We start from the raw sequence: 22,277 nt of genomic DNA, 5'->3' as shown, positions 1-22,277 counted from the left end.
GGATAGTGCCTTCCATTATTATTTTCATCTTCAAAGATCTAGATATTTTCTACAGAGAGATATACAGCTCAATTAACATTTTTTTTCCCCTGCAAAAAGTGTTCATATGGACGCTTACAGAGAGGCTTAAAATTTGAAGGAGGTAGTATATCTAAAAGTCTGGTACATGGCATCTGCAGATTGATCACTGAACTGTAACTGGGGTCTCTCTGTAGTGTGTTTCATAGACTTGCTCTCATCATTTATCACTAGAGTATCTCCAGTATACTTAGTTACTGGGGTCATTATAGTAGAGGAAGTCAGAATTCATAATTAATTAACAGGTCGTAGAGTAGTTGTATGCAGAGAGCCCTGTGGAGCAGTAAATTCCCTAGTCCTACTTTATGAAGTTCAGTGCCAGATTTTTCTTGTTGTATGCTCCTGCCCTGTATAAAGCTGTTTCCTTTTCTGACCTTAAGCAGAGTTCCAGACTAATGTTTTGGGCAGACCCTCGGGGACCCATAAAGGTATATCACTTATGGCACAGTATGTCACTTAATCTTAGGCACACAGTTATTTCAGCCCCCACAGTGAAAGAGTCCAACATGACTGTTGATTGTAGAAATGTATTGTTTTGGATAAATTCGCTGGTCCATGTTGATGTATCTTTTTTGGTTGAGAAGAGTGGGAGGGAGGAGGAGAGAGGGAAGAGAATGGTTTTTCTGTTCTATCATCATGGACATCCGTGAATTTTCAGTAAACAGCATCACTTTCTGAATCTGGTTCATAGCTTTCATACTTGTTTTCTAATCTGTTTCAGAGCTGAGCAGCTGTAAGTTTATATTGGTTCTCAGTGAGCTGTTATTGTGTACCAGAGAAAGAGCAGACACTTTAGCTCTCACTTGTGTGCTACTGTGTATAGTACTTTCTCTGCTTCGTGACTAGCCTATAGTAGTCCTCTCATATTTTAGATTATGGCTCTCCTGTTCCCCAAAGTCTAAAATTGTTTCTTCTTTGAGGCTTATTGAGATTGAATCTTACAGAGATTTCTACAGAAATATTCTGTAAATTATATAAAGATCTTCTTCAAAATAACTTATTTGCAAATGATTAAAGGAGGCAGCCACCTTAGCTAGGGATGTCTACAGTTTATGGCCACTGTCACAAGAAGGAAAAGTTCAAAGACATGATTTATCTGTAAAACACAACTGAACTGATGATTCAGATATAAAAGGTATGATTGGAATTTGTCTGCTAGGTCCTATGGTCCTTTTGTTCTCTGTGTCAGAGAACAAAATTCTCATCTCTTGAGATCAGAACTTCAGAAAAAGATGTTTGTTTATTTATAAAAGATACAGCATTAGAATGAACAATTTGAACTAGAAATCCATAAAAGTAGGCTAACATATATTCCCTGCCCTTTCTTAGTTTATGACTGATTTTTCATTAAGTGGATGAATACAGATCAACTGTAGGACAAAAGCTGAAGACAATAGATGGTCAAGATTGCTGGAGAGAACTAATATTTAAGGAAGGAAGAGGAACATAGAAGTTCCAGATATATAGGGTAGCGTTATATAAGGCATGAAATAGACACTGAAAGGAATAAAAATAAATGAAAATTCAGCAGAAAAGTAAGAGAGTGGTACATAAGTATGATCTTACAGAGGTCTTAAATTAAGTAATTAAAATATAAAAGGGTAGATAATGTCTGAAAAGTTGACTCCTGCTGTGTATGAATTGTTGTTTTTCTTTTCTCTTTCCTGAGATTTTATTTCAGGGATTGGGGCAATTTTTTTTAATAGAAGAGGAAATAAATATGTTCAAATGAAAGCCAAATTTATCATTCTGGGAGATAGAAAATAACATATTGACTTGTACCATTTTCACAATTTTTTTATATGTCCACAGACACACACAGAGTATCCTCAATTTCTTTTCATATAGGAAGGCAACTTCTTCAGAAAAATATTCAAGAAGAATTTTCCCCCTTTTTCTCAATATTGATAACTTCTGGGAAATTGTAATATATTTTTGTTGCAGTATAACTGTATACTTGAAAGAATCCTGAGAGGGAGATGCAATAACTTCAAATACATAAAATGTATCTGCAGAGCAGAAGACAAACTGTTCTTGTCATACATGGATAGGACAAGAAGAAATCAACTTCAATTGCGCTGAGGGAAATTTAGATTATGCTTTAGAAAAGCCCTCTAACAGAAAAAATTGACAACACTGCACCAGGTTGCTTAGATAAGTTATGGACACTCCTGCACTGGGAGTTTTTAAGAATAAGCTCAATGTGTGAGACAAACTGTCATACAAGTTCAAGAATTGTATTTGCTCCACATTGTCTTTTAGCTGCATAAAGACACTATTTTAGTAGTAAATGTACAGGGTGATTCAGTATGGATAGAACTTGAAATACATCATGCCCTATCCACTCTTACCTATATTGCATAAAATTTCACATAATGCATCTCTGAGTGATCAAGGGAGGTTGTTTTATAATGTCTTCTTTTTTTTTTTTTTTTTTCCCCAAAGGTAGAGGTCACAGTGGCCCAGTCTAAACTACCATTTGTAAGTCAGAGCTAATCGTTCACACTTCCCTCCCTGCCCTTAATATATACCCTATGCAAACCTGATCCTTGCCAGGACGTAGGTACAGAAATGTCAGGAGAACATATGCTGCTTACACGTATGAGTGAGCAATGACTGGAATGTGGAGTGTGCGTCACACACGTGCTGCAAACTCATGCATGGAGGGTGGCCCCATGTTATTTCTGGGGGAAAACCACCCCAAGCCTCCACAGCAATAAAATATCAAACTGGACATGGGAGTTTTAGAGATATCTTGTCTAGAATGGCCTGAGATTGATGAACATGGTACTGTGTTCTCCAGATAAATTTCAGCGATAGCAGTCTTCCACGAAATGCAGCATATTCCAGTACAAAGCTTACAGCTCAAGAAAGTTGGAATAAGACTCTATAACTCAAACATTTCCACTTGTGCTCTTGTTTATAATGTTTGATGCCAGCAGCTGTAAATTTACGAGGTGCTCTGTCTGGGTCTTTAATGGTTAGGAAATATGAAGAACTGAACTGAACTAAACTGAAAAGACTCAGGCTAAAAAATCGGGGAGGGGGAGGAAAGCTCCTTTTAATGTGGGTCCAGTAGAAAAAGATAAGGTAAGGCAGGGTAGTTAACATCTCAGAAGTATGGTCAGAGGACCAAGGGTTGGTGAAAACTAAGCCATTAACTTTTAAAAACAAAATGCAGGCTTTCTTTGCACTGATAAGCTACCATGTGAAATTTCAAAAAGCAAGTATTACCTCTTTTTACTGATTAGAGACTGTTTGGATGTTTTGGGCTATGATAATTTTTTTAAAGATGTTTTTCTCTGATACCTATGAGACTGACATCCAAATACTGTGGAACTAGAGGTCTTCCTGTCCTTCACAGGCTTTGGGTCAGAATGTGCTAAAAGCTTGGTCTAGGCATCTTTGAATCAGAGGCTTGCTGTTCAGAAGCAGACAGCTATCAGAGCTGGGGTAGCAAACAGACTTGTCTAAGATGATTTTGTAATGCTAGCCAGCTTTCCATGTTTTTGTGTGCAGAGAAAGTAACACTGACCACAGTTTGAGTTGAAGAGAGAAAGCAAAAGGAAGACTTTACTTCTCTAGCCTGTCCAGTCTTCAACTGTAGCCCCTTTATCTATGTCTGTATGAAGTACTGAGTTTTATCACATCTCTTACAGACTCAAAAATGTATTATTTATCCATTGCAACTTCATTGCTATTTCTTCCAAATTTTAGATGCCTCTACACTTTGAAAATTCCATATGCTGCTTTAAGGCCTTTTCAACTGAACTTGAAATAAAAAGGAAATACAGATTATTTTTTTTATATAAAAGCCACTTAAAAGAATTCAACAAAATAGAAATTGTATGGAAGAAATCAAACTCTTTTGGCAGATTATTAAACCATCGATTTTCACAATTGATTACCAGTATGTGGTATAGTGCAGGTATTTATTACACCTGTGTGCAAAAATTCCCAGGGTTCATTGTCAGCCTTTGGGCTGATATTGTCACTGACGTGGTGCAGTGGCTTAGTGTTAATATTCTGAAACGCAGTATTAGGCAATGTTAGGCATATGGAGAATTGTGTCATTTTCAAAACTATTGGAATTGTTTTCTTTCTACAGAAAATAAAGTTTTCTCTCAGTTTTCTGTCAGTTGAGTTTCTTTGCTTTCAAATAATGAAGGGTAACCATTGCTGCGGCTCATACCCTTAATCTCCAACAGACTTTTTAGCAGTTTTGGTACTGGGCAAATCCAATGACCAGTCATCACTAAAATTTCTGAGATGAAGATAAAACTGTTATATGAGCTTATTTTGTGCATTAATGATAGGTACAGTTGCTAAGAGATTCTTTCAGTGACTAGGAAAAGTGCATTCAAGTTTCAGTTATTAAAAATATCTCAATGTATTTACATATAATATTACTGAATTTTGTAAAGTGCCTGTGGTAATAATTCACTACACAAAGAAATGTTCAAATACCTAAAATAATACTATTTTTTACAGAAGACTTTCCCTTAAGTAATTCATTCTCACTGAACTCTTGAAAGGTACCTGAATATGTAAGTATATTTCCAGTTCACAGAACAAGAGGCAGGGATCACAGATTCCCAGCTGTGAAGATGTTACTGGCAAGAGCTTTCTAAGCCCAGAAAGCAAGCAATGTTAGCTTTCTTTCATTTATTCCTCTTTTCTAGCCACTACACAACAGTTCTTTCAGTTCACTTCAACTTCAGACAGAACTGCTAACACATACTGATGAGTTTTTAATGAAGCATTTTTGTAGTTTGCTTTCTACATTTTAAAAGTGTCTCGCATTTTTGTATGTCATGGCATAATATTAAATCAATAAGACTTTACAGGTGATGCTTGATAATAGGATCTTACCTCACAGAGCTTAAAATTTTTATAGTGTTTATGGTATTGGTTTGAGGTATGTCACATAATGTTTCCCTGGGTAACTGTTAGGAGAGATTTAAATGTTTAACATATGTGTTTAACATATGTGGCTGCGTGCACTAATATAACACATGATTTTACCATTACTATCTGTATGTCCTTTTTTAAAAACAAACAAACAAACAAACAAACAAACAAACAACATTTCCTTGCTTTTACAAAATAATACTCCTTTTGGAGAGGATCCTTGTGGCTGACGGGCTTTCGTTACGAAATCCCCCAGAGCAGGAGTCCTAGCTGGATGAGTGGCAAAATCTAACAAACCTTTAACCTTTTTTTTTGTGCAGGAGGTGTGGGGGACAGGGGGGAAGCTCAGTGTGAACTCCTGCAGGGATGTTTCATCCAAGATAAATGGCTCTTCAACCCTGGCCATTTTACACACATGCAGACACCTCTCCTGGAAGTTTGTGTCTAACAGGGGCTTCTACAGATGTGAAACTGCCAGAAGGGTTTAATTTATGTTTCTAGCAGAGATGAACGGAAGAAGGCAAAGGCGTTCAAACATAACTTCTCTGTGCTTGAACCGACATGATGTTTTTTGCTTTGGTATTCTTTTCTTTTTATAAGTGCTGTCCTGTATATTATTCTTTCCATGAAATAGGGATCCCTGAACTCCCAATCTTTTTTTTTTTTTCTTTTTTTCTATCCCATTTCCTATTTTAAAATCATTTAACCTTCTCAATTCACTCAGTGAATATAGTATGCACAATAACACATGATGGTCAGCTCTTGGTGATGTCTGTTATGTAAAGAAGAGATTTCCATCCATGTTCTAGGGTCATGCATGGATACAGTTCACCTTTCACTCACAGTAACATGCTGCTCTCAGAAGGCGACAAATGTACGAAGGAACTTTATTCGTTTATTAACCTGTGGTAACTGGAGAGCAAGCTCCTGAATTAGCTTATCAACACTGACTGCGTGTTGATTCATAAATAACTGTGGGAGAATGCCTTTGGAAACTTTTGAAAAGTTCTTCAGTGATTGACTCTAAAAGACATCTTGGGCACCTAAAAATAAAAACAAGACCTTTCATATTCTTCATTTAGTGAACGGATGCAATTTTGAAAGGCTATTTAGTGTTCAGAACTATGCGCTTTACCTAATTATCCCTCATGCTCCTCATTTAAAGGATGGAGAAACTGAGGTTGGCAAAACAAATAATTCACTGGGATCACAAACAAAGCCCTTGATCCTTTGAGTAGAGCAACAGTCCGGCTGTTTTCCAACCAGCTGGTAGAATGTACATGTTGATTTCTATGAGAGGTATGACACAAGTGCAGACTGACCTATGTGTCGTCGATCTATGACAGTCATTTGTTCAAGGTAGCCTTTTCCTTGTATTTCAGAAGCAGCCTTTCTTCATCAAGGTGATCCATACTGATATGCTTCTTGCTCTTGTGGAATATAGTTGACTTGAGATGGAAAGTTCTGGTTTTATTCTTTCTTTTTAATTCTGTTTTTATTTTTCTAACCAGCATGAAAAATGTTCAACAGTTCAGACCTACAGCTAGGGAAATCCTGTTCCCAGTCGTGACATTTCTTCTTTGCCCAATGTTGTCTTTCTGAAAGAAAATAAGGCCTTTTGCAAAAGCAAAACTTAAACTGTTTGAGTTATGAATGCTAATCGCTGGTTTTGAGACTTTTACTAGCAGGCGAAGAAAGCAAAGAACTGAGTCTATCAAACTTCTTATTTTGGAATTGGTATGACCAGATCATAGTAAAACATAAGAGCCTCTTCATTTGTGGCAAATTAGTACAAGCTCAGTAAATATGAAAGTAAATGAAGATACTGGCTATGAAGACAATTGCCTGTGTATAAAGAGCTAGCTACGTGGTAGCTGAAATACAGGGTAGAGAAAGGGCCTCTGATTTTTTCAAGTATCTACATTCTAATTGCTCCTTCTTCTTTTACTTTCTTTAATGCATTTGGTTTTTAACAACTCTATTGACTTCCTGCCTGACATAACAGTATTTTCAAGCAATAGAGGTTTTCATCTGAAAAGCTCAACTTAAGATATAGTAGTAATTTCAAGCAGCCACATTTTTTCAAGCAGCCCTTATTTTTTTCAGAGCAGGGATCACATTACATACTAGACTTTTGAAAAGCAACAACACCCCTGCCAAAGTGTCTCTGTCCTTAGACACTTCTCACGTATCGTGTAGCCTTTTTGCTGTCAAATTCCATTGGAGTGTGAATAGTTCAGTCCCTTCTTGGGCTGATGTCACTGAACCGAGTGCATTTAGGATGTGCATCTCTATATTCACTTCATTTAGAAACAGATAGATATCTATATGTAAAAAAAGAATGGATCAAAGGCGGTTTTCTTCCTGAATAATTTGGGTGTCTCTTTCCTCTGTTTTAGTCAAATATATGAGAGTAGTTTATAAATTAGTTGAGCTGGAGTTGCCAAACCTGGCTGTATATCTGAGCAGTCTGGATGGGAAGCCTTTGCAACTGATATTGTCCTCAAGCAGCTGATCATCAGAGCATTTCCTTCCCCTACCCAAACCAGCAAAATGACCACGTCCAGCAGGCAGAGCTCTTCTACGTCTATGGTCAACAACCTGGCCAAAATATTCGATCCAAACACTTTGCAAAACCAAGGGCCTGATAATGGAATGGAACCCCCCCAAATTCTTCATGTTGCAAGCAGTGATGTCAGCACATCTGAAAGTTTTAACATCATGGATATGAAGTTTGCCTCCCTTGAACAGAAAATAGATAAGCTGTTGACTCTGCAAGACAATGTCCTTAAGAAGCTTAACAGTGTTTCCCAAGAAATCTGTTGCATTGAAAAAGACATTGAGATTGTAAAGGCAGAAGCATCTGAACCGGGATCAAGGATGGAAAGAAAGAAAAATCTGAGAAGTAATGAAATGAAGAGGCTTTGCCTTAAAATGGAAAAATCTCTTTCTGATATAAACAGGAATGCGGAGCGGCAGGTTAAAAGACTAGATGGACTGGAACAAAGTGTTTCTGGACTACAGAAGCTTGTAGGGCCTCTGGTTGAGAAGGTTAAAACATTAGTAATTCTTAATTCAGGTGTAAAACACCATGTTCAAAAACGTAAACTTTGCAAGGCAAGTGATTATACAAAGGAATCTGGACATCTTTTTAGGATGCACATTTTCTCGGAGACAACAGCTGATGCCCTGCTCAAGAAGAAAAGTGAAAAGGTGAGCCCAGGTTTGTGTTTCATCTTGCCAGGAATCATTGCAAGTTACGAATATGTTCTGCTCTATGTTTAGCTTTTTTGTTTCATTCATTTAAAAAAGAACTAATATGCTCTGAAAATGTATTAGAACAAACTGAGCAAGTTTCGGTGAAAAGGTTATAGAAAATCTACTGAGTGATAAATAACTTCATTTTTCTCCAATTATTTCTTTACAGTTGTAAAACATAACTAGGGGTCACTGCCAGAGGTGACAAAGATTGACACAGACTTCAGGAGGCTTGGGTCCTGGCCATACATTTTACTGTGATCTTCTCTGGATTTATAATTATCTGGGGGAATCAAGTTGCAGCAGCCGTGTTACATGCAGTGGGATCTAGAGCTTAATGAAACTGGTAAAAATCCTTCTTGGGTCAGGGCACGTACATATGTATGTCCTTTATTTCAAAGAACATCTTAAGTGTGCTGTTCCAATCTGGTATTTCTGCTGACATCGGTGGGGAGGGGGAACTTCTAAACTGGGATCTGAGGTAGGGTTACCGTAACTGGAGCTGTGACTTGTGTAAACTTCCTCGGGGGAAAACATGCCTGTGTCACTGTAACGGGAGTTTCATCGTGTTCTTTACAGGTCGGATTAAAAGACCACAAAACTCTCTTGAAAGGTTCCATTGCTTATAATAGGCTCTTGTAAGGTAGTGTGACTATTCTTTGTTTGGTAAAGAAGCCCAATAGCATTAGAAAATTAAGGAATTTTTTCTGACAAATTATGTTGATATTTAATTAATCTACAATGAACCAAAAAGGTTGCCTTTCATATTTTTTTCTGCTTTGCTTTACTTCCCACCCCAAAAAAAAAAAAAAAAAAAAAAAAAAAAAAAAAAAAATCTTTTAAAGAATAATTCTTGAGTTTGTTTTTCTGAAGTTTTTGAGCAGGAAAAACATCATGTGATGGTATTATTGGAAATGGAATTCCTTGAGGAAAGAAGAACCCAATATTACTGAGACTGGTTTGATCAGCAAACCAGGTGCTTTTCAGCTTTGTTACTCTTAGGCATCCCCACTTCTCAGGTAAACAAGAAGCATTTGAGACATCGTAGGAAACTATAAAAATAGCTGTCAGTGCTGAGTAGCAGCAGAGCAGCATCTTGTAAAGCTCCTCTCAGCTGAACTGGCTGATCTGCCACTATGTAAGGATATAAAATGTGCAGCCTTGTTTCCAGAGCATCATTAACTGAAGGGAAAAGTTGCTGCCCTGCCAAAGGAGACTGACAACAAAAATGTTTTTTACAGGCTCTTCTTGGACATCAGGTTGGACTCGTTTCAGTAAAGGAGTTTCAACAAAAGAGGAGTTTTCTTGTATTGTGTGATTACTTTGATGAGAAAAGATGACTTATTTTGAGCATCTGAGTTTAGGGCTTCTTTTGCTTTTCAAAACATCAGTGAAAACATCTGTTGGAAAAGCCTTATTGTAATGTGACCCACAGGCCATCTCTGTAATGCCGTGATTACTGCAGTTTTGTGGTAGAGCACTATCAGTGAATTTACATATTAATCTAAACTATTTATAAATATAAACTGAATCAGGTCTGGGTTTTTAATGAACTGGCAGCTCCTGGAGGCCAGGTGCAAGGCTCTCCATGCTAGAAATGCAGGGTAAGAGAAAGGAGGAGGCTATGCAGGCTTTGCTGGTGAGTTTGTGAGTTGGTGGGTTTTGTGGAAGAGGCAGGTCAGAGGAGGAGGTCGTAGTCCCAGCAGGCTAAAGGGGAGCCAGGATGGCAGGAGGTGCAGTTGCCCAGTGGAGAGTTCAGAGCTACGACGGGCCTGGAAGTGGAGGGTGGGGGGCTTGAACATGGTGGAAACAGAGGCAGCCTACTACAAGGACTCAAAGAGGAGAGGGGCAAGTGGAGTCTCTGTCTTTTTCCAACAGCAGCTCCATTTGTAATTCCCTCCCTGCTTCATTTCTTTTTAGGCAGACTCTCAGCGATGTTGAGTGGACTTGGTAGGAGCTTGTCTAGTATGAGGGCTTAGGAAAGGCGGCACAAGCACGTCTGGAATCACGCTGGTGATATTATTACATTGTTAATAATTTGTTTGTTTTATGAGATAGCATACATATGTTAGCTTGTCATTACCTTCCCCTCTGTGTGTTTGATTTATTAGTAAAGGACCATCATAAAATTAACAAGCTATCCTGTGAACAACAGCTGGCTTTAGTAAACACACAGTCATCTTGGATTTAAGTAAAAACAGACTTGAATTCAGCCCTGCATTAAGAATAATGGAACACGGTATGATATCCTTCAGCAGAGACTGCAAAGCTTGGCTGTCAGCTTAGTAGGAGCCAGTATTTACTGGTGTTCAGGGCAAACAGACTCTCCTCTGTGTGAGGGGGTAGGAACAGCATCTCTGAGCAAGTTAGTGAAAAGACTGGTCCATGAGACACTGTGGAGTTGGTTGCTTGTGCCTCTGCCTGCCAATATTCAAACTGGATTTACAAATGAGGTTTTAAATTATTGTGACAAAAGCAAAAAGAAAAGCAAAGGAATAGAGAAATAGGGGAGAAACTCTCACCCTTGCAAAGTTTTACACCTGAAATGTTCCACTGATACCTGGTAGCATAGCAATGAACAAGCCTACCTGATTATGCAGAAATCAGTCCTTGCTTCTGGTAACACAATCATTATCACTTTTTCTAGCCCCCACGTGATGACTATTTTGAACAATGCTGGCCCTGCAGAGGTGCAGGCTGCCAGGCTAAGACCAGCATCTCTTTTATCCTAGGTGGACTCTGTATGGCAACACCGAGCAACCCTTCAATCACTTTAGACATACACAATGCTATTCTGTTTCCTTGCAGCTGTGAGCAAGGTGATCCATTCACTACAGTTAATACAGGACTGTACCCACTTCTGTGCACTGTTGGAGATGGTCAGATGTTTTGGATGATGTCCCTATTTGATATCCACCCTATCCCAGCTACTAGCAAATGCCACCTCTTAGTCTAATGCATGAGCTCTCTGATAAATACTTGGCTGTCCCCAGCCTGGTTCTGCAAAATAATCCAGTGATTCTTAATTGCTAGTAGGTGGTGCAATAGGTGGCCGTGGATACATCTGGATAAGGCAGTGGATTATGTTTACATACTGCTTAATCACCTGCCTTCCCACACTTCCCTCTCTAGAGAGGTGCTGCTCTTTGCTTTATTAATTGTAGGATTGTTTTTTAATTTTTCCTAACAACTGGCTTGTTTTGCAGAACTGGATTAAGTAGAGAGCAGTGAAAAAGGCAGAACAATGGGGAGGGAAGAGCCAGAATGGGAGAGAGGTAAAGAAGGGGTGATAAGCAACTGGGTGTGTCATCTTTCTTCTGGCTTCAGAAGCAGCTGGAACAGTTTCCAAGTCACAGGCTCCACAGGGACTTTTTGTGCTCTTCAAAATACAGGGATTGCTCTCCTCTGAAGCAAAATTTCTGCTTTCCTGCCTTTTACTGCTATCCTGAAATACCTCCACTGCCTCATACAGGAGTTTAGTTTATTTCTGGTTTGGGTTGGAGTTACAATATTGTGTAGCCTGCAGACACTTCATGCTTTGTCGGTGCTGCCAAATGTCTCTCAGCCGTTTTCCACCAAGTGCAGCGTGACCCTATCACCACATGGCTGAGAGGAGTAGTATGTATTACTTGTCGTTTTAAGTTATTTTCTCACTACTACCACCAAGGGAAATCAGCAGTTCTACAGTAAGGGTCTTTAAAAGTCTTGAGGTTTTCCTCAAATTCACCTTTTTAAGTAGTCCGTGATAATCCTGTTGCAAAATGACTCTGTAACTACATTTTCAGTCCTGTTTCTTCCACTTACAGAGAAAGGAGGTAAAATAATACTTGTTTCCTCCAAATTAAACAGTTTAGAGATTCTATACTATTAACCTGCAAATACTCACCTGGAGAGTCAGAAAGTCCCTTTTGTTGACATCATAAAGCAGTGTTGAACTTTCTGCAATTGCCTGCAGGTTGCTGTAACTTCGGTTTCCTGCCATTTCTACGGGCTTTGCCATAGGATAATAACTATTAGCACTTTGAGGCTGTTTCCCACACTAAAACCACCCCAGCAGTGGGAGCTGTGCTTTCTGTTTAACCTTCAGTCCCTCCCATGCAGGTATCACACTGCAATTGCAACTCACTGGCTGCTTTAGCAGGAATCTGCAATGAAACTGCTCTTTGCCACATGTGTTTTAAGATCCATTCAGCCTCAGTCTATAACTGTTCTTTTGATTCCTTCATTTTGACTACAAAAACTAATGGGTCCCTTATGCATTATTTAAATTCTCTCCAGATTGGCTGTGTTCTCTGTATTTTTCATATTACAATTAAATAGGCAGGAATTGTTTCATTTTCTTTTTTTCATCTGTCTGCAAGAGTTTCTGCAGTCCTCAGTGGTTTTGAGGGTAGAGGCTTTCTGCAGGATCTCAGCAGATGGGTTATCTGCTGCCTGGGCAATGCAGTCAGTCAACGCCTTCAGCTGCTGTTATACTCAGAATGCTCTTCTTCCCCTCAGGACTGATGCCTTTGCCTAAATATGTTCTTGGTAGAGGTATTGCAGTTTTTAAGTGAGCTATAATATATATGAGTTATAATTCTCTGACTTTGTCCTTAAAACTGGTATGTTTTCCCCAGATGACATTTTCATCTTGTTTGCCCCATTGTCTCTCTCACTGACAGCCATAGGAAGTTTTTCATGCCCTTTCAGTTCAGAATGCTGTTTAATTTTGCTTTCATTTAGCCTTGGAACTTTCTCTCTGCTCTACAATGTTCCCTGGGTAGGATCCTGCCCTGGGCACTGTTGTGGTTTTGCTCTCTACAACTGGGAGGAATGTGTAGAATCAAAGCAGGCACAGCTGATTCCTAAATAGCTGCATGCCACCTTGGATGGCTTATGCTCGTGACATTAACACCTGTGTATTACAGTGACAGTTTTAGGAATCCATTACAATTCCTTTACAGAACTAGGGACACCTCATGATGAAGGTGAAGAGACAACTGGTAAGTGCAGGAGAGCAAGACAGAGGATCATCAGAGAGCAGTCCTGTAAAAGCAGAAGATTCCTCAAAGAGGTGAGACAGTGGTAGGAGGGATTTGCTCAGGCAAGAGGTCTTTGCCCACTGCAGTCATCTAAAAATCCACCTTTTGTCCTCAGAGATCCTAGCCATTTAGTCAGTTTTCAGGTGAGGACTCCTCTCAGCTCCTGTCAGAAGTAAGGGTATCATGCTTGAATGACTCCTCTGATAGGAGAATACCCTTACAATTAAATGTGGGGTCTCCACCACGCTGACTTGATGATAAGAGTAGCCACTCTGAAACACATTTAATTTGGTGCCATCCTGGCAGCACCCTGTTTTTTGTGCACAGATGTGCCAGTGAGGAGGAGCAGTGATGGCTGGCTGGGCAGCAGCTCCAGCAGAGCCTGTGAGGCGTCCCACCACATTCCATTCACTGTGCTGACTGCATGGTGGGGTGCCACAGGAGATGATCTGTCTATAAAGGGGGAATAAAGAGATCCCTCCACCCAAACTCCCTTCTTGTTAAGTGAAGTGTGTTATTAGGAAACCCACATTTCTGTAATCCAGAGTGAGTCATCAAAGCTGTAGGGGATGATTTCTGAAGTTCGTAACCCTTTGGAAATCTCCCAACAGTGTGATTTCCCAAAAGCAGCTTAGGAAGTGTGGTTCAGGAAGTCTGAAGATATTTGCCATTCATATCATTGCATGCTTAGCTCAGATAAGTTAGTAAAGCTGAGAAATTCTCTTAAGTGAGGCCACTTAACTGATATTATAGCAAAAAAATTGCCTAAGTGGTTTGACAGATGGGTAGTTTATGCCCATGGTTAAAAAGATCTGCCACTGATTTGTCTTTCAAGATGGGTTTTTTTTCTTTCTCTCTCACATTGTGACAATAGTGGAGCCTACTTTAGAGGATGAACCATTTAATGGCAATGGGGAAAATGTGTAGAATAGCACCCAGAAAATTTTGGAGTTACAGCACAGGTGCATATGAGGCACACGTGCACTTGTGAAACACATGGGACCCTGTCAGTCATCACACATGTGAGGACATTGAGCTGTACAGAGAAGCGGTAGATGTGAGGCTGTCTGTTACGTTGGTAAGAAAATCAGCCAAGTCTCCAGTGGTTGTGCTTGCCTGATGTTGCCCCTGATTTGTTCAGAAACCCAAAAGTGTTAGCAACAGATTGACTTAGTTTCCCAGATGTAGTGAAAGTCAAAGAGAGGCAATGCTGAATGCTCTGGTCTTAAGAGGTAGATTGGTAGCCTCAGATTTGTTGGTCATTATTACAGGCCTCCATGTATTCCAGAGACATTAAAATTAATCAATTGGAGTTAAAAAATCTACCTCCAAAGATCTTATGCCTGATCCTGACAGTGATTAGACTTCAAGGCAAAAGCAATCTGTTACTGTTACTGCAGTATGCCATGTCTTCACCATAGCAAATGACACGCTTGAGGCCATGGGCTCTGTCAGGAGCCTGGTTTCATGAAAGCCTTTTCTACACTTCAGTGTAAGATTCTATTTTGAGAAGAATGGCCTGGCAGGAGGAAACATCCATTTGAAACTGCTTCTCCAGTGCAGCTGGTGGGAAGTCAGCAAACTGAAATGGGAAATGGACAAGGCTTTGGCTTCACCGGTCTTCAGCTTCTCACCTAAGATGTTGTTATTTCCAGAGATTTTTCAGTATTTAGTATGAGTCTTCATGCATCAACGTATTTTCAAGGCAGAAGGTCACATTGAAATTCTCTTGTATTTCCTATTGGGGCACTCATGATTCTCATGGCTCAAAGGTTATTTTTGTGTGCAATTAAAATATATTTGCAACTTGCATTCTGTTTATACAGAAGAAAAATTTATCTAGTTCAAGGTGCTCTATAAAGATCACAAGAGACCAAATCTGTCTGAAGGTGCCAGCAGTTTGTGTAGTGTAGCAATAATGACTTGGAAGCAGATGTACTGCCTTCCAATAAAAGCAGAATTCCCATGTGTACATTTTGTGTCATTTATAAGTTTGTATCAGAAATACATTCACTGAATATTTTACATTGCTGGGGGGAAAAAAGGGTGTGTATTGAAGAGGAGCACAAAAGGGAAGAAGTTGGTTTCCAGCTTTGGGGGATAGCACAGGAGGCATCACCACACATGTTGTTGCCCCAAGGTCTCTGTCGTATGTGATGCATTCTCCTGTGTACCCATGTGGAGATACTGGGACCGTACACAGCACCATGCTCAGGTGGCAAAGCCTGTGGCTGATTTCTGACTGGTAGTGAAAGGAATTCATTGCAAAGCTCAAGTAACATAACCATGTTAATAAATGGATGATGATCAGGTCTCACACAAAACCAGGATACCTTGCCATAATAAAACTCTATAAAGAATCTTAAGAACATGAGAAAGAGACACCAAGTAAGAAACGTGATTTAGGCATGTGCAAAGTTTTGAGCCTTGGAATTGGCTGATTGAAGTGGAGAATAATGTCTTGACATAAAATGAAATGTGATGGGGTGATAAAGGACCTCTAACTAAAAGGTTGGGTCTGCTTCATGAGGCCATTCATTACAAAAATGTTTGCAGTAGGAAAAAAAAAATCAAAGAGTTTTATTAGGTGAATAAAAAAAATTTGAAAGTTAGCTAGGAAAACATTCCAAGGGTAGAACTGCCACAGTATAAAGAAGGAATTTAGCTAAGTACAGCTCATTAAAAAGGAGTCAGATGTCTATAAAAAACATTAATTTCTTGCTACATTTGAAAATTCTGTTAAAATATATTATATATATAATTGCTTATTGCTTAATTTCTGCAGCTTTGTAAAGTCAGTTTCAGTAATTTCCAAAAGTGTGTTTTTTTTTTTTTCCATTGGTCTACACTGAAGTTTCAGTCTCTGGAGTATCTCACATTATTCTGTTATCATCATGTGGACTTTTATTCTGTCTCTATTACTTAGGGTCTAGCAATACTCTGTATGAAAGAATATATTTAAGTCTGGAAAATGTATTTTTGAAGACACAATACCAACTTGTGTAGGTACAGACACCTTTTGGCTTTGGTGCAGAGTCACAATGCAACCTTTCATATTTAACCTTTTGTGGAATTAAAATGAAAACTTCATTGAAAGTTTTTTGGCTTTTATGAATAGGGAAAATGACTGTAGTGCCATTAACCTCATTGTGCATATTCAAGTCATTAAGGAAAGGGGAAAAAATAAGGTAGAGGCATAATTTCCACTAAGAAATACTGATTCCTATAATTTTAGAAATTACAGACTGGAAAAATTCATGTGTCTCTAACATTCAGGAAGAATAATACATAAGTAAATAAAATCCCATTAGGGATTAAGTTAAAAAGACCCTTAAGAAAGCGCTGCTAACAGACAGAAGAAAGAGGAGTGTTATGAAGAGTAATTGGGTGAGATGGATGCCATTAACAAACCACCACACCTTTTGGATGAGAATTTCAGAAGAGCACGAAGGCCTTGGGTGCTCACGGCCTGTGCAGCTGGCCCAACTGCCTGGGGTTGGACGCCGCGGGCACGTGTGCCCCTGACAAACTACAAGGACGTCTTTGTAGCTCCTGTGGCCAGGCTGGGAGGGATGCATTGGCTTCTGTCAGATCCAGAGAACCTGGTGCAACCCTACCCTTTACAGGGAAGAAATAATGAAGAAAAATTCATGTTTTTACTGCTGGGTCAAGATTTGGCAAGTTGAAGACCCATGTTGCTACAAATAGCAAAACATGGAGAAACCCGGGATGCTCATGTATAGACTACTTATATGTCTACAGCTAGTCCACTATCTGGTCCTTGTATTTGTATTTCTTGTTCTAGTGCACTATTGACCCTATATTTATTGCAAATAAATAGCTACATTTATTGATTCTGAAGGATACCAGTAAATGTTTCCTTTTGTATTTTTTTCCTTGTTTAAATTGGTATGAGCTCTTCGTCTGCTGTTAAAATGTAAGAGATCAGAAATTATGCTTGAATAAACAATGTAGTAATTTATGTAACACCCTGGCAGTTTCAGATATTCAGTATCGTCCAGTGTTCCTTCCACTGGACAGATTTTCAAAAGCTGGCTTCTGTATTTCCCACCTGCAAACTACAGCAATGTTCAGTAGGAAGCGTTCTGTGCCTGCAATTAATTCTGAATGCAGAAGTGAAATCTGGCCCCATGCATCAAAGAACTTGGAGGCTGTTTCTCTGGCTATTTGCTCAGCTGACTGTATTTGATCAGAGCTGATGTCCACAGTGGTACGGTGAGGTTGACATACTTACAGGAATCCAAGTGCATTACTAATTGCGGTCACATTTCAGAATGAATGTTTGAGGCTTTTCCCTACTTCTTTTAGTACTTTTCACCATTAAAAAAACAGAATGAGCATTGGTTGTTTCCCTGTGATCCATCCGGAATCATAACATTTATATTTAAGTTCCATGTTAACAAGGGTTCAATTTATATTTCAAGGGCACTTACCTAGTTGTATTTAGGCCTTTTTCATTTTGTGGCTTGCAACTTCCTAGGACCAACTGCATCCCAGATAGCCGTCAGTCTCAGTTCTTATGCTCATATTACAGCTTCTTTGTCCCTTGCAGATCAAGATTTTCTGTACAAGTCCTGCTGAAATCCTTTCATGCAGTTTCATCGTTTTTCTCAACTTTTTTTTTTTTTGCTTCTCATGAAGTTTCCTTTCCCTTGAACTCTGTTATAGCGAATACACATTGCTGTAATTTCATGCCTATTTTCTATATAGCCTAATGAAATTAGAACAACAACAACAACAACAACAAACATAAAAAAATGCAGAGGTCTTAACAGAACAAATGTTTAGTAATAAGACTGATTCATGCCTAGAGTACAATATGCAAAACCAGTAGGACTGCTTACATGATTAAGACACTCAAAATTAAGTGTTTGGCCCTGTATATTTTGTTGAAATATGCATTATGCTGCTTCAGCTGGTAGCTCAGAGACCAAAAGTAGTCTTTCTGGAAAATACTAGGAGGTATTTGCACTTTTCATACCTGTGGATGTTACTAATAACGATAGTGCCAATTTCATTGTACTGTGAGAAGAAGGTGGCAGGTGAAAAAGAAGCACTGAGCAACAGCAGACACCATGGCTAGCTGTGCTCACCATCCTATTACAAATCTAGGAGTGGCTGATGAAAAAACACATTGAGCAAATGGCATAGGAATATGAGTAAATAGCCATAAAGGTAACAGTAATAACAGTTTTTATGAGGAGCTGGCCTGGTACAAAGTACCTCTAGATGTCACTGTAGCATTGTAAAATGTAGATAAGAGAAAGCTACAAAGCTGACATTACGGTTTACACACTCCAATTCCTGGTAACTGTTTCAGTCACCCTGTAATAAATTATTGGATCATTAAAAATGCTGTTACCAGATGTTGATTAAGAGCAAAAAACTTTTTGAAATCTATCAGTAAGACTGTTACTGAACTTTTTACTAGAATATTAAATATTCCTAGCTTTGGTTTAACTAACCTAGTTTTTAACAGCAAAGGCTAGTGCAGGGCAACAGCTCATTTCTGGATTTTTTTTTTTTTTAGTCCCTGAGCCTCAATCCTGATCTTTTCTGTGCTATGTTTATGCCAGCACTTGATGTTGGTTACAGTGAAATCATTTGTCTTGCTTTACACTGGTGCCAATCTGATCAGCTTGGTAGTGATTAAAATAAGGACCGTCATTTATTGGAAGATCATAAGTTAGAACACAGAGTGCTTGGATTTGACCAAAAAAATAAGGCTGAAATTTAATGAGGAACAATGCAACAAGAACACTGTATATACTAATACATCAATTGCCTTCTCCTCAGGTCATCAAAGAAAAGTCACATTTGAATGTGACGGGAACAAAAGAGAAGAAGCCACCAGATTCAGCAGGTTAGAATTTTTTTATTTTTTATTTTTTCCTAATCGGTTGCTAGTGCCTAAGGGTAACACTGCAGAGAAATAGCCATTACTCTCCTGAGCAGCTCCAGTGAAGTTAATTGGGTTACATATGTGGTTATCAGCATGAGTGAGAATTGTCCAAGAAGCATCAACCCACTTTTCCCATACCTGTGCACATGGTGGCAAACTGCTCAGAAAAGTTCTTTGCATGAGGAGTTTATTAATCTTGACTTGGATGACAATAAATTTGAGTGAGAAAAATGTTTTCCAGTGCAGTGTCTGAAAAGAAGAGTTTGTGACCCATGATATCCCTGTTTAAAGAAATAGTCTGGTCTTCCTTAGGAGACATTTATACTGACCTTGAAAATGTGAAAGCAAGTACCTAGTTCAAAATGCAACAGAAGTTATGCTAAGTGTGCAATCCTGGTTTAATATTGTTACTGACTGTTGGAGGATTACTGACAGATTCCTTGGTAATCTGTTTCTTTACAGAGGAAGCCATCCAGAAGAGCCAGTCCTGCTCTCCGGAAGAAGTTGATAAGCTCAACAAGGAAAATGCCGAGAGGGAAAGTTCTGTTCTGCTTCAAATGGATTCTCCCAAATTTCATACAGAAGGGCAAGAAGACAAAGGAGAAAGTTTGGCTTTTGAAAGCTCTTACAAATACAGGAGAAGCTCTGTTCAGAAATCCTTCACTACAGAAAAGCAGCAAGAAGAAGGTGCTGTTCATGATGCTTGTCAATCTCCTTCACAAAATGAAGATGCGGCAGAACAAAGCCAAGATCAAGAGGCACCAGAGGGAAGGTAAAGCTCAGACTACATGTTCTTAAGAGACCTATGCTTTAGAAAAATGTGTAGTTCAAGTTTCAAAGTGTCTGGTTAATATAAATAGTGAAAATCCAGCCCAATAGAAAAGTGTAAAATGAGTTTATATCTTTATCTGAGCTCTAAACTGAAATTATACCTTAAAAAACACAGGCAAACAATCTACTGTACACAGTACTAGCAGTGTTCTTTGGTTATTTGCTTGGGAAATGGTTTAGGAACCTGGGGATTATGTTAGGCTGCTCTTCATCTCTGAGAAGAATTCTCCCATTGTTATGTTTATATATTTGCAGCATCATTTAACCTGTGAGCAAAATTAAGGTTAGATTAGGCTATGTACCAATTGGGAATTAAGTTACTGCAAAATGTAGTAACTAAAGTGATAACATAAAACTGTGAAACTGCCCAGACAATTAAACTGATAAACTTGTTTACTGTAATTCTTTCTCTGCTGCACTAATATATAGCCCATCAGGGATAAACCAGTTTAACTTTTGGGAACCTATATGAACAGAGTGAAATCCCAATGCCATCCCATTGCTTTAAAGATGACACTGATAGCCAAATGTTAAATTTAGAAGAACTCAGATGAGGATTTCAGTAACGGAGAAACATTTTGCTGTCATGATTAATTTAGGGGTCATTTTTTATTTCTCAAAGTGAATATTAAATCAGTTTATTTTACACCATGAAGCAAAATAACACAATATTATTTGAATGCAATATATGTGTAGGCATTTTTCACCCTTGTTTCTAAATTTGCTTTGCTTTAAGTGTACCATACTCTAATGCCATGTTTTGTCCTTGCAGGTGTAAAGGCTGTGAAAAAGGTACAGTAAATTATAGTTCAGTCACTGAGCAGACCTGCCTATTTGAGCATAGTGGTAGCAGTAAGCATCGAATGAATGATGAAGGCCTGATCAAAGATGACAACAAAAAGAGCAGGCTACAAGCAGAGAGTGCTGATAGCATATGTAAAACTTTAAAAAAAAGCTCTTACAGGAAGTATTCCTAAAGGCAAAGCATTTGATTCCACTGTTATTACAGTACAATCACAGAAAGACATCCATAGAAGAGAAGAATTTTATGACTGTAATTAGTGGGGGGAAATGGTGTGTGTGGTAGTTTGTGGGCCACATTCCAAGCTGATGGGAAATAGCACGGTTCCATCTTGGAGGCTTTTGTTCTGGCAGAAATTAGTCGCAACTAATTTGCTTCTGCCAAACTTACTCCACTAATACTACCCTCTTGAACTCTTGGTTTAACAACAGAGCTAAAACTCCTAAATGTGGAGTGTTAGGAGAAATTATATCATGTGTGGCAAAACTGATGGACCTGTGGAAGTGCTGAGAACATGTGTTAATACAGAATCTGCAATGCTCTGGATGTAGCCTGCAAAACCAGTTTACTTGTATTTGTATCATTGCGATCTGAAGTGAGAACAACTGCAGCCTATAAAATAATGAAATACCAATTTTTGTGTGGAAGCCTGACTGATGCTGTTGAACAGTCAGATAAATGGTGCTCAGGCACTGAATTCTGAAGCAATGTTTACTGGGGTGAGGCAGAGTTGTCTAATATTAGACCTCCAGCTTGAGAATTTCAGTGCCTATCCCTTTGTATGAAATGATGGCACATGAGAGGATGGCCTGAAAGATTTGAAGATATATATGTGTGCATGTGCATGCATAGGACTCAGAATTAATTGATTTGCTTTGGGAATGGGGGTAGAGTGGGAAAGGGAAACAATTACTAAATGTTTGTGCTAGGCTCTTATAGCAGAAAACAGGAGATAGTGTACTAAAACTTTAAACTCCATAACCTGTCCTGAGCTCTGGCAGATTTTTAGGGATGACATTAAGATTAATGCTCTTGGAGCATCTTTGATTTGTAATGGCAGGTTGTTCTTGAATAGGGAGAAATCCCCTCTGGTGTGCAGGAAAATTAGGGGGTCTGTCACTTGAAAAGTTTTGAAGGATAAAACTTGGGCACAGTTTTAAATAGATGCTCTGGCCTCTTTAAAAGAACTCTTCCTTGCCCAAAGTTTGGTAACATTTGGGAACTGAGCTTTCAGAAAGACATTTTCTTCTGTCTCTTACTTACTGGGGCCCTTGGAGTTTGTGTTGTTAGAGTCAAATCTTGCCTTTAGGGTAGAGGTTTTTTTGGCATTTTGTAGGGCTTGGTAACACGCAAAGGCCCATACTTAAGGGCATGCAATTCAAACTCTGCAGAATCCCAAGTAGGTGGCAAAGTTCCAGAAGCCCCAGCTTTTCACAATTCCTTGACCATG

The 22,277-nt window shown here is 38.9% G+C and overlaps 1 protein-coding gene across 2 annotated transcripts in view; it reads left to right on the top strand.

Annotated features, from left to right (window-relative positions):
- Positions 1-22,277, top strand: part of MYLK4 (myosin light chain kinase family member 4) — a 79,849-nt gene that overhangs the window by 43,219 nt on the left and 14,353 nt on the right. For both annotated transcript variants that reach the window (XM_026842522.1, XM_026842521.1), the window contains exons 3-5: positions 19,089-19,155; positions 19,657-19,966; positions 20,798-20,817. In XM_026842522.1, coding sequence (XP_026698323.1) covers positions 19,089-19,155; positions 19,657-19,966; positions 20,798-20,817 — 397 coding nt within the window. The remainder of the gene's footprint in view (positions 1-19,088; positions 19,156-19,656; positions 19,967-20,797; positions 20,818-22,277) is intronic.

This window comes from Athene cunicularia (assembly GCF_003259725.1).
Source record: "Athene cunicularia isolate RWA chromosome 2 unlocalized genomic scaffold, athCun1 chr2_part1, whole genome shotgun sequence".
Lineage (NCBI taxonomy): Eukaryota > Metazoa > Chordata > Aves > Strigiformes > Strigidae > Athene > Athene cunicularia.
The sequence above is the reverse complement of the archived record's forward strand: the minus strand, read 5'-3'. Positions and strand labels throughout refer to the sequence as shown.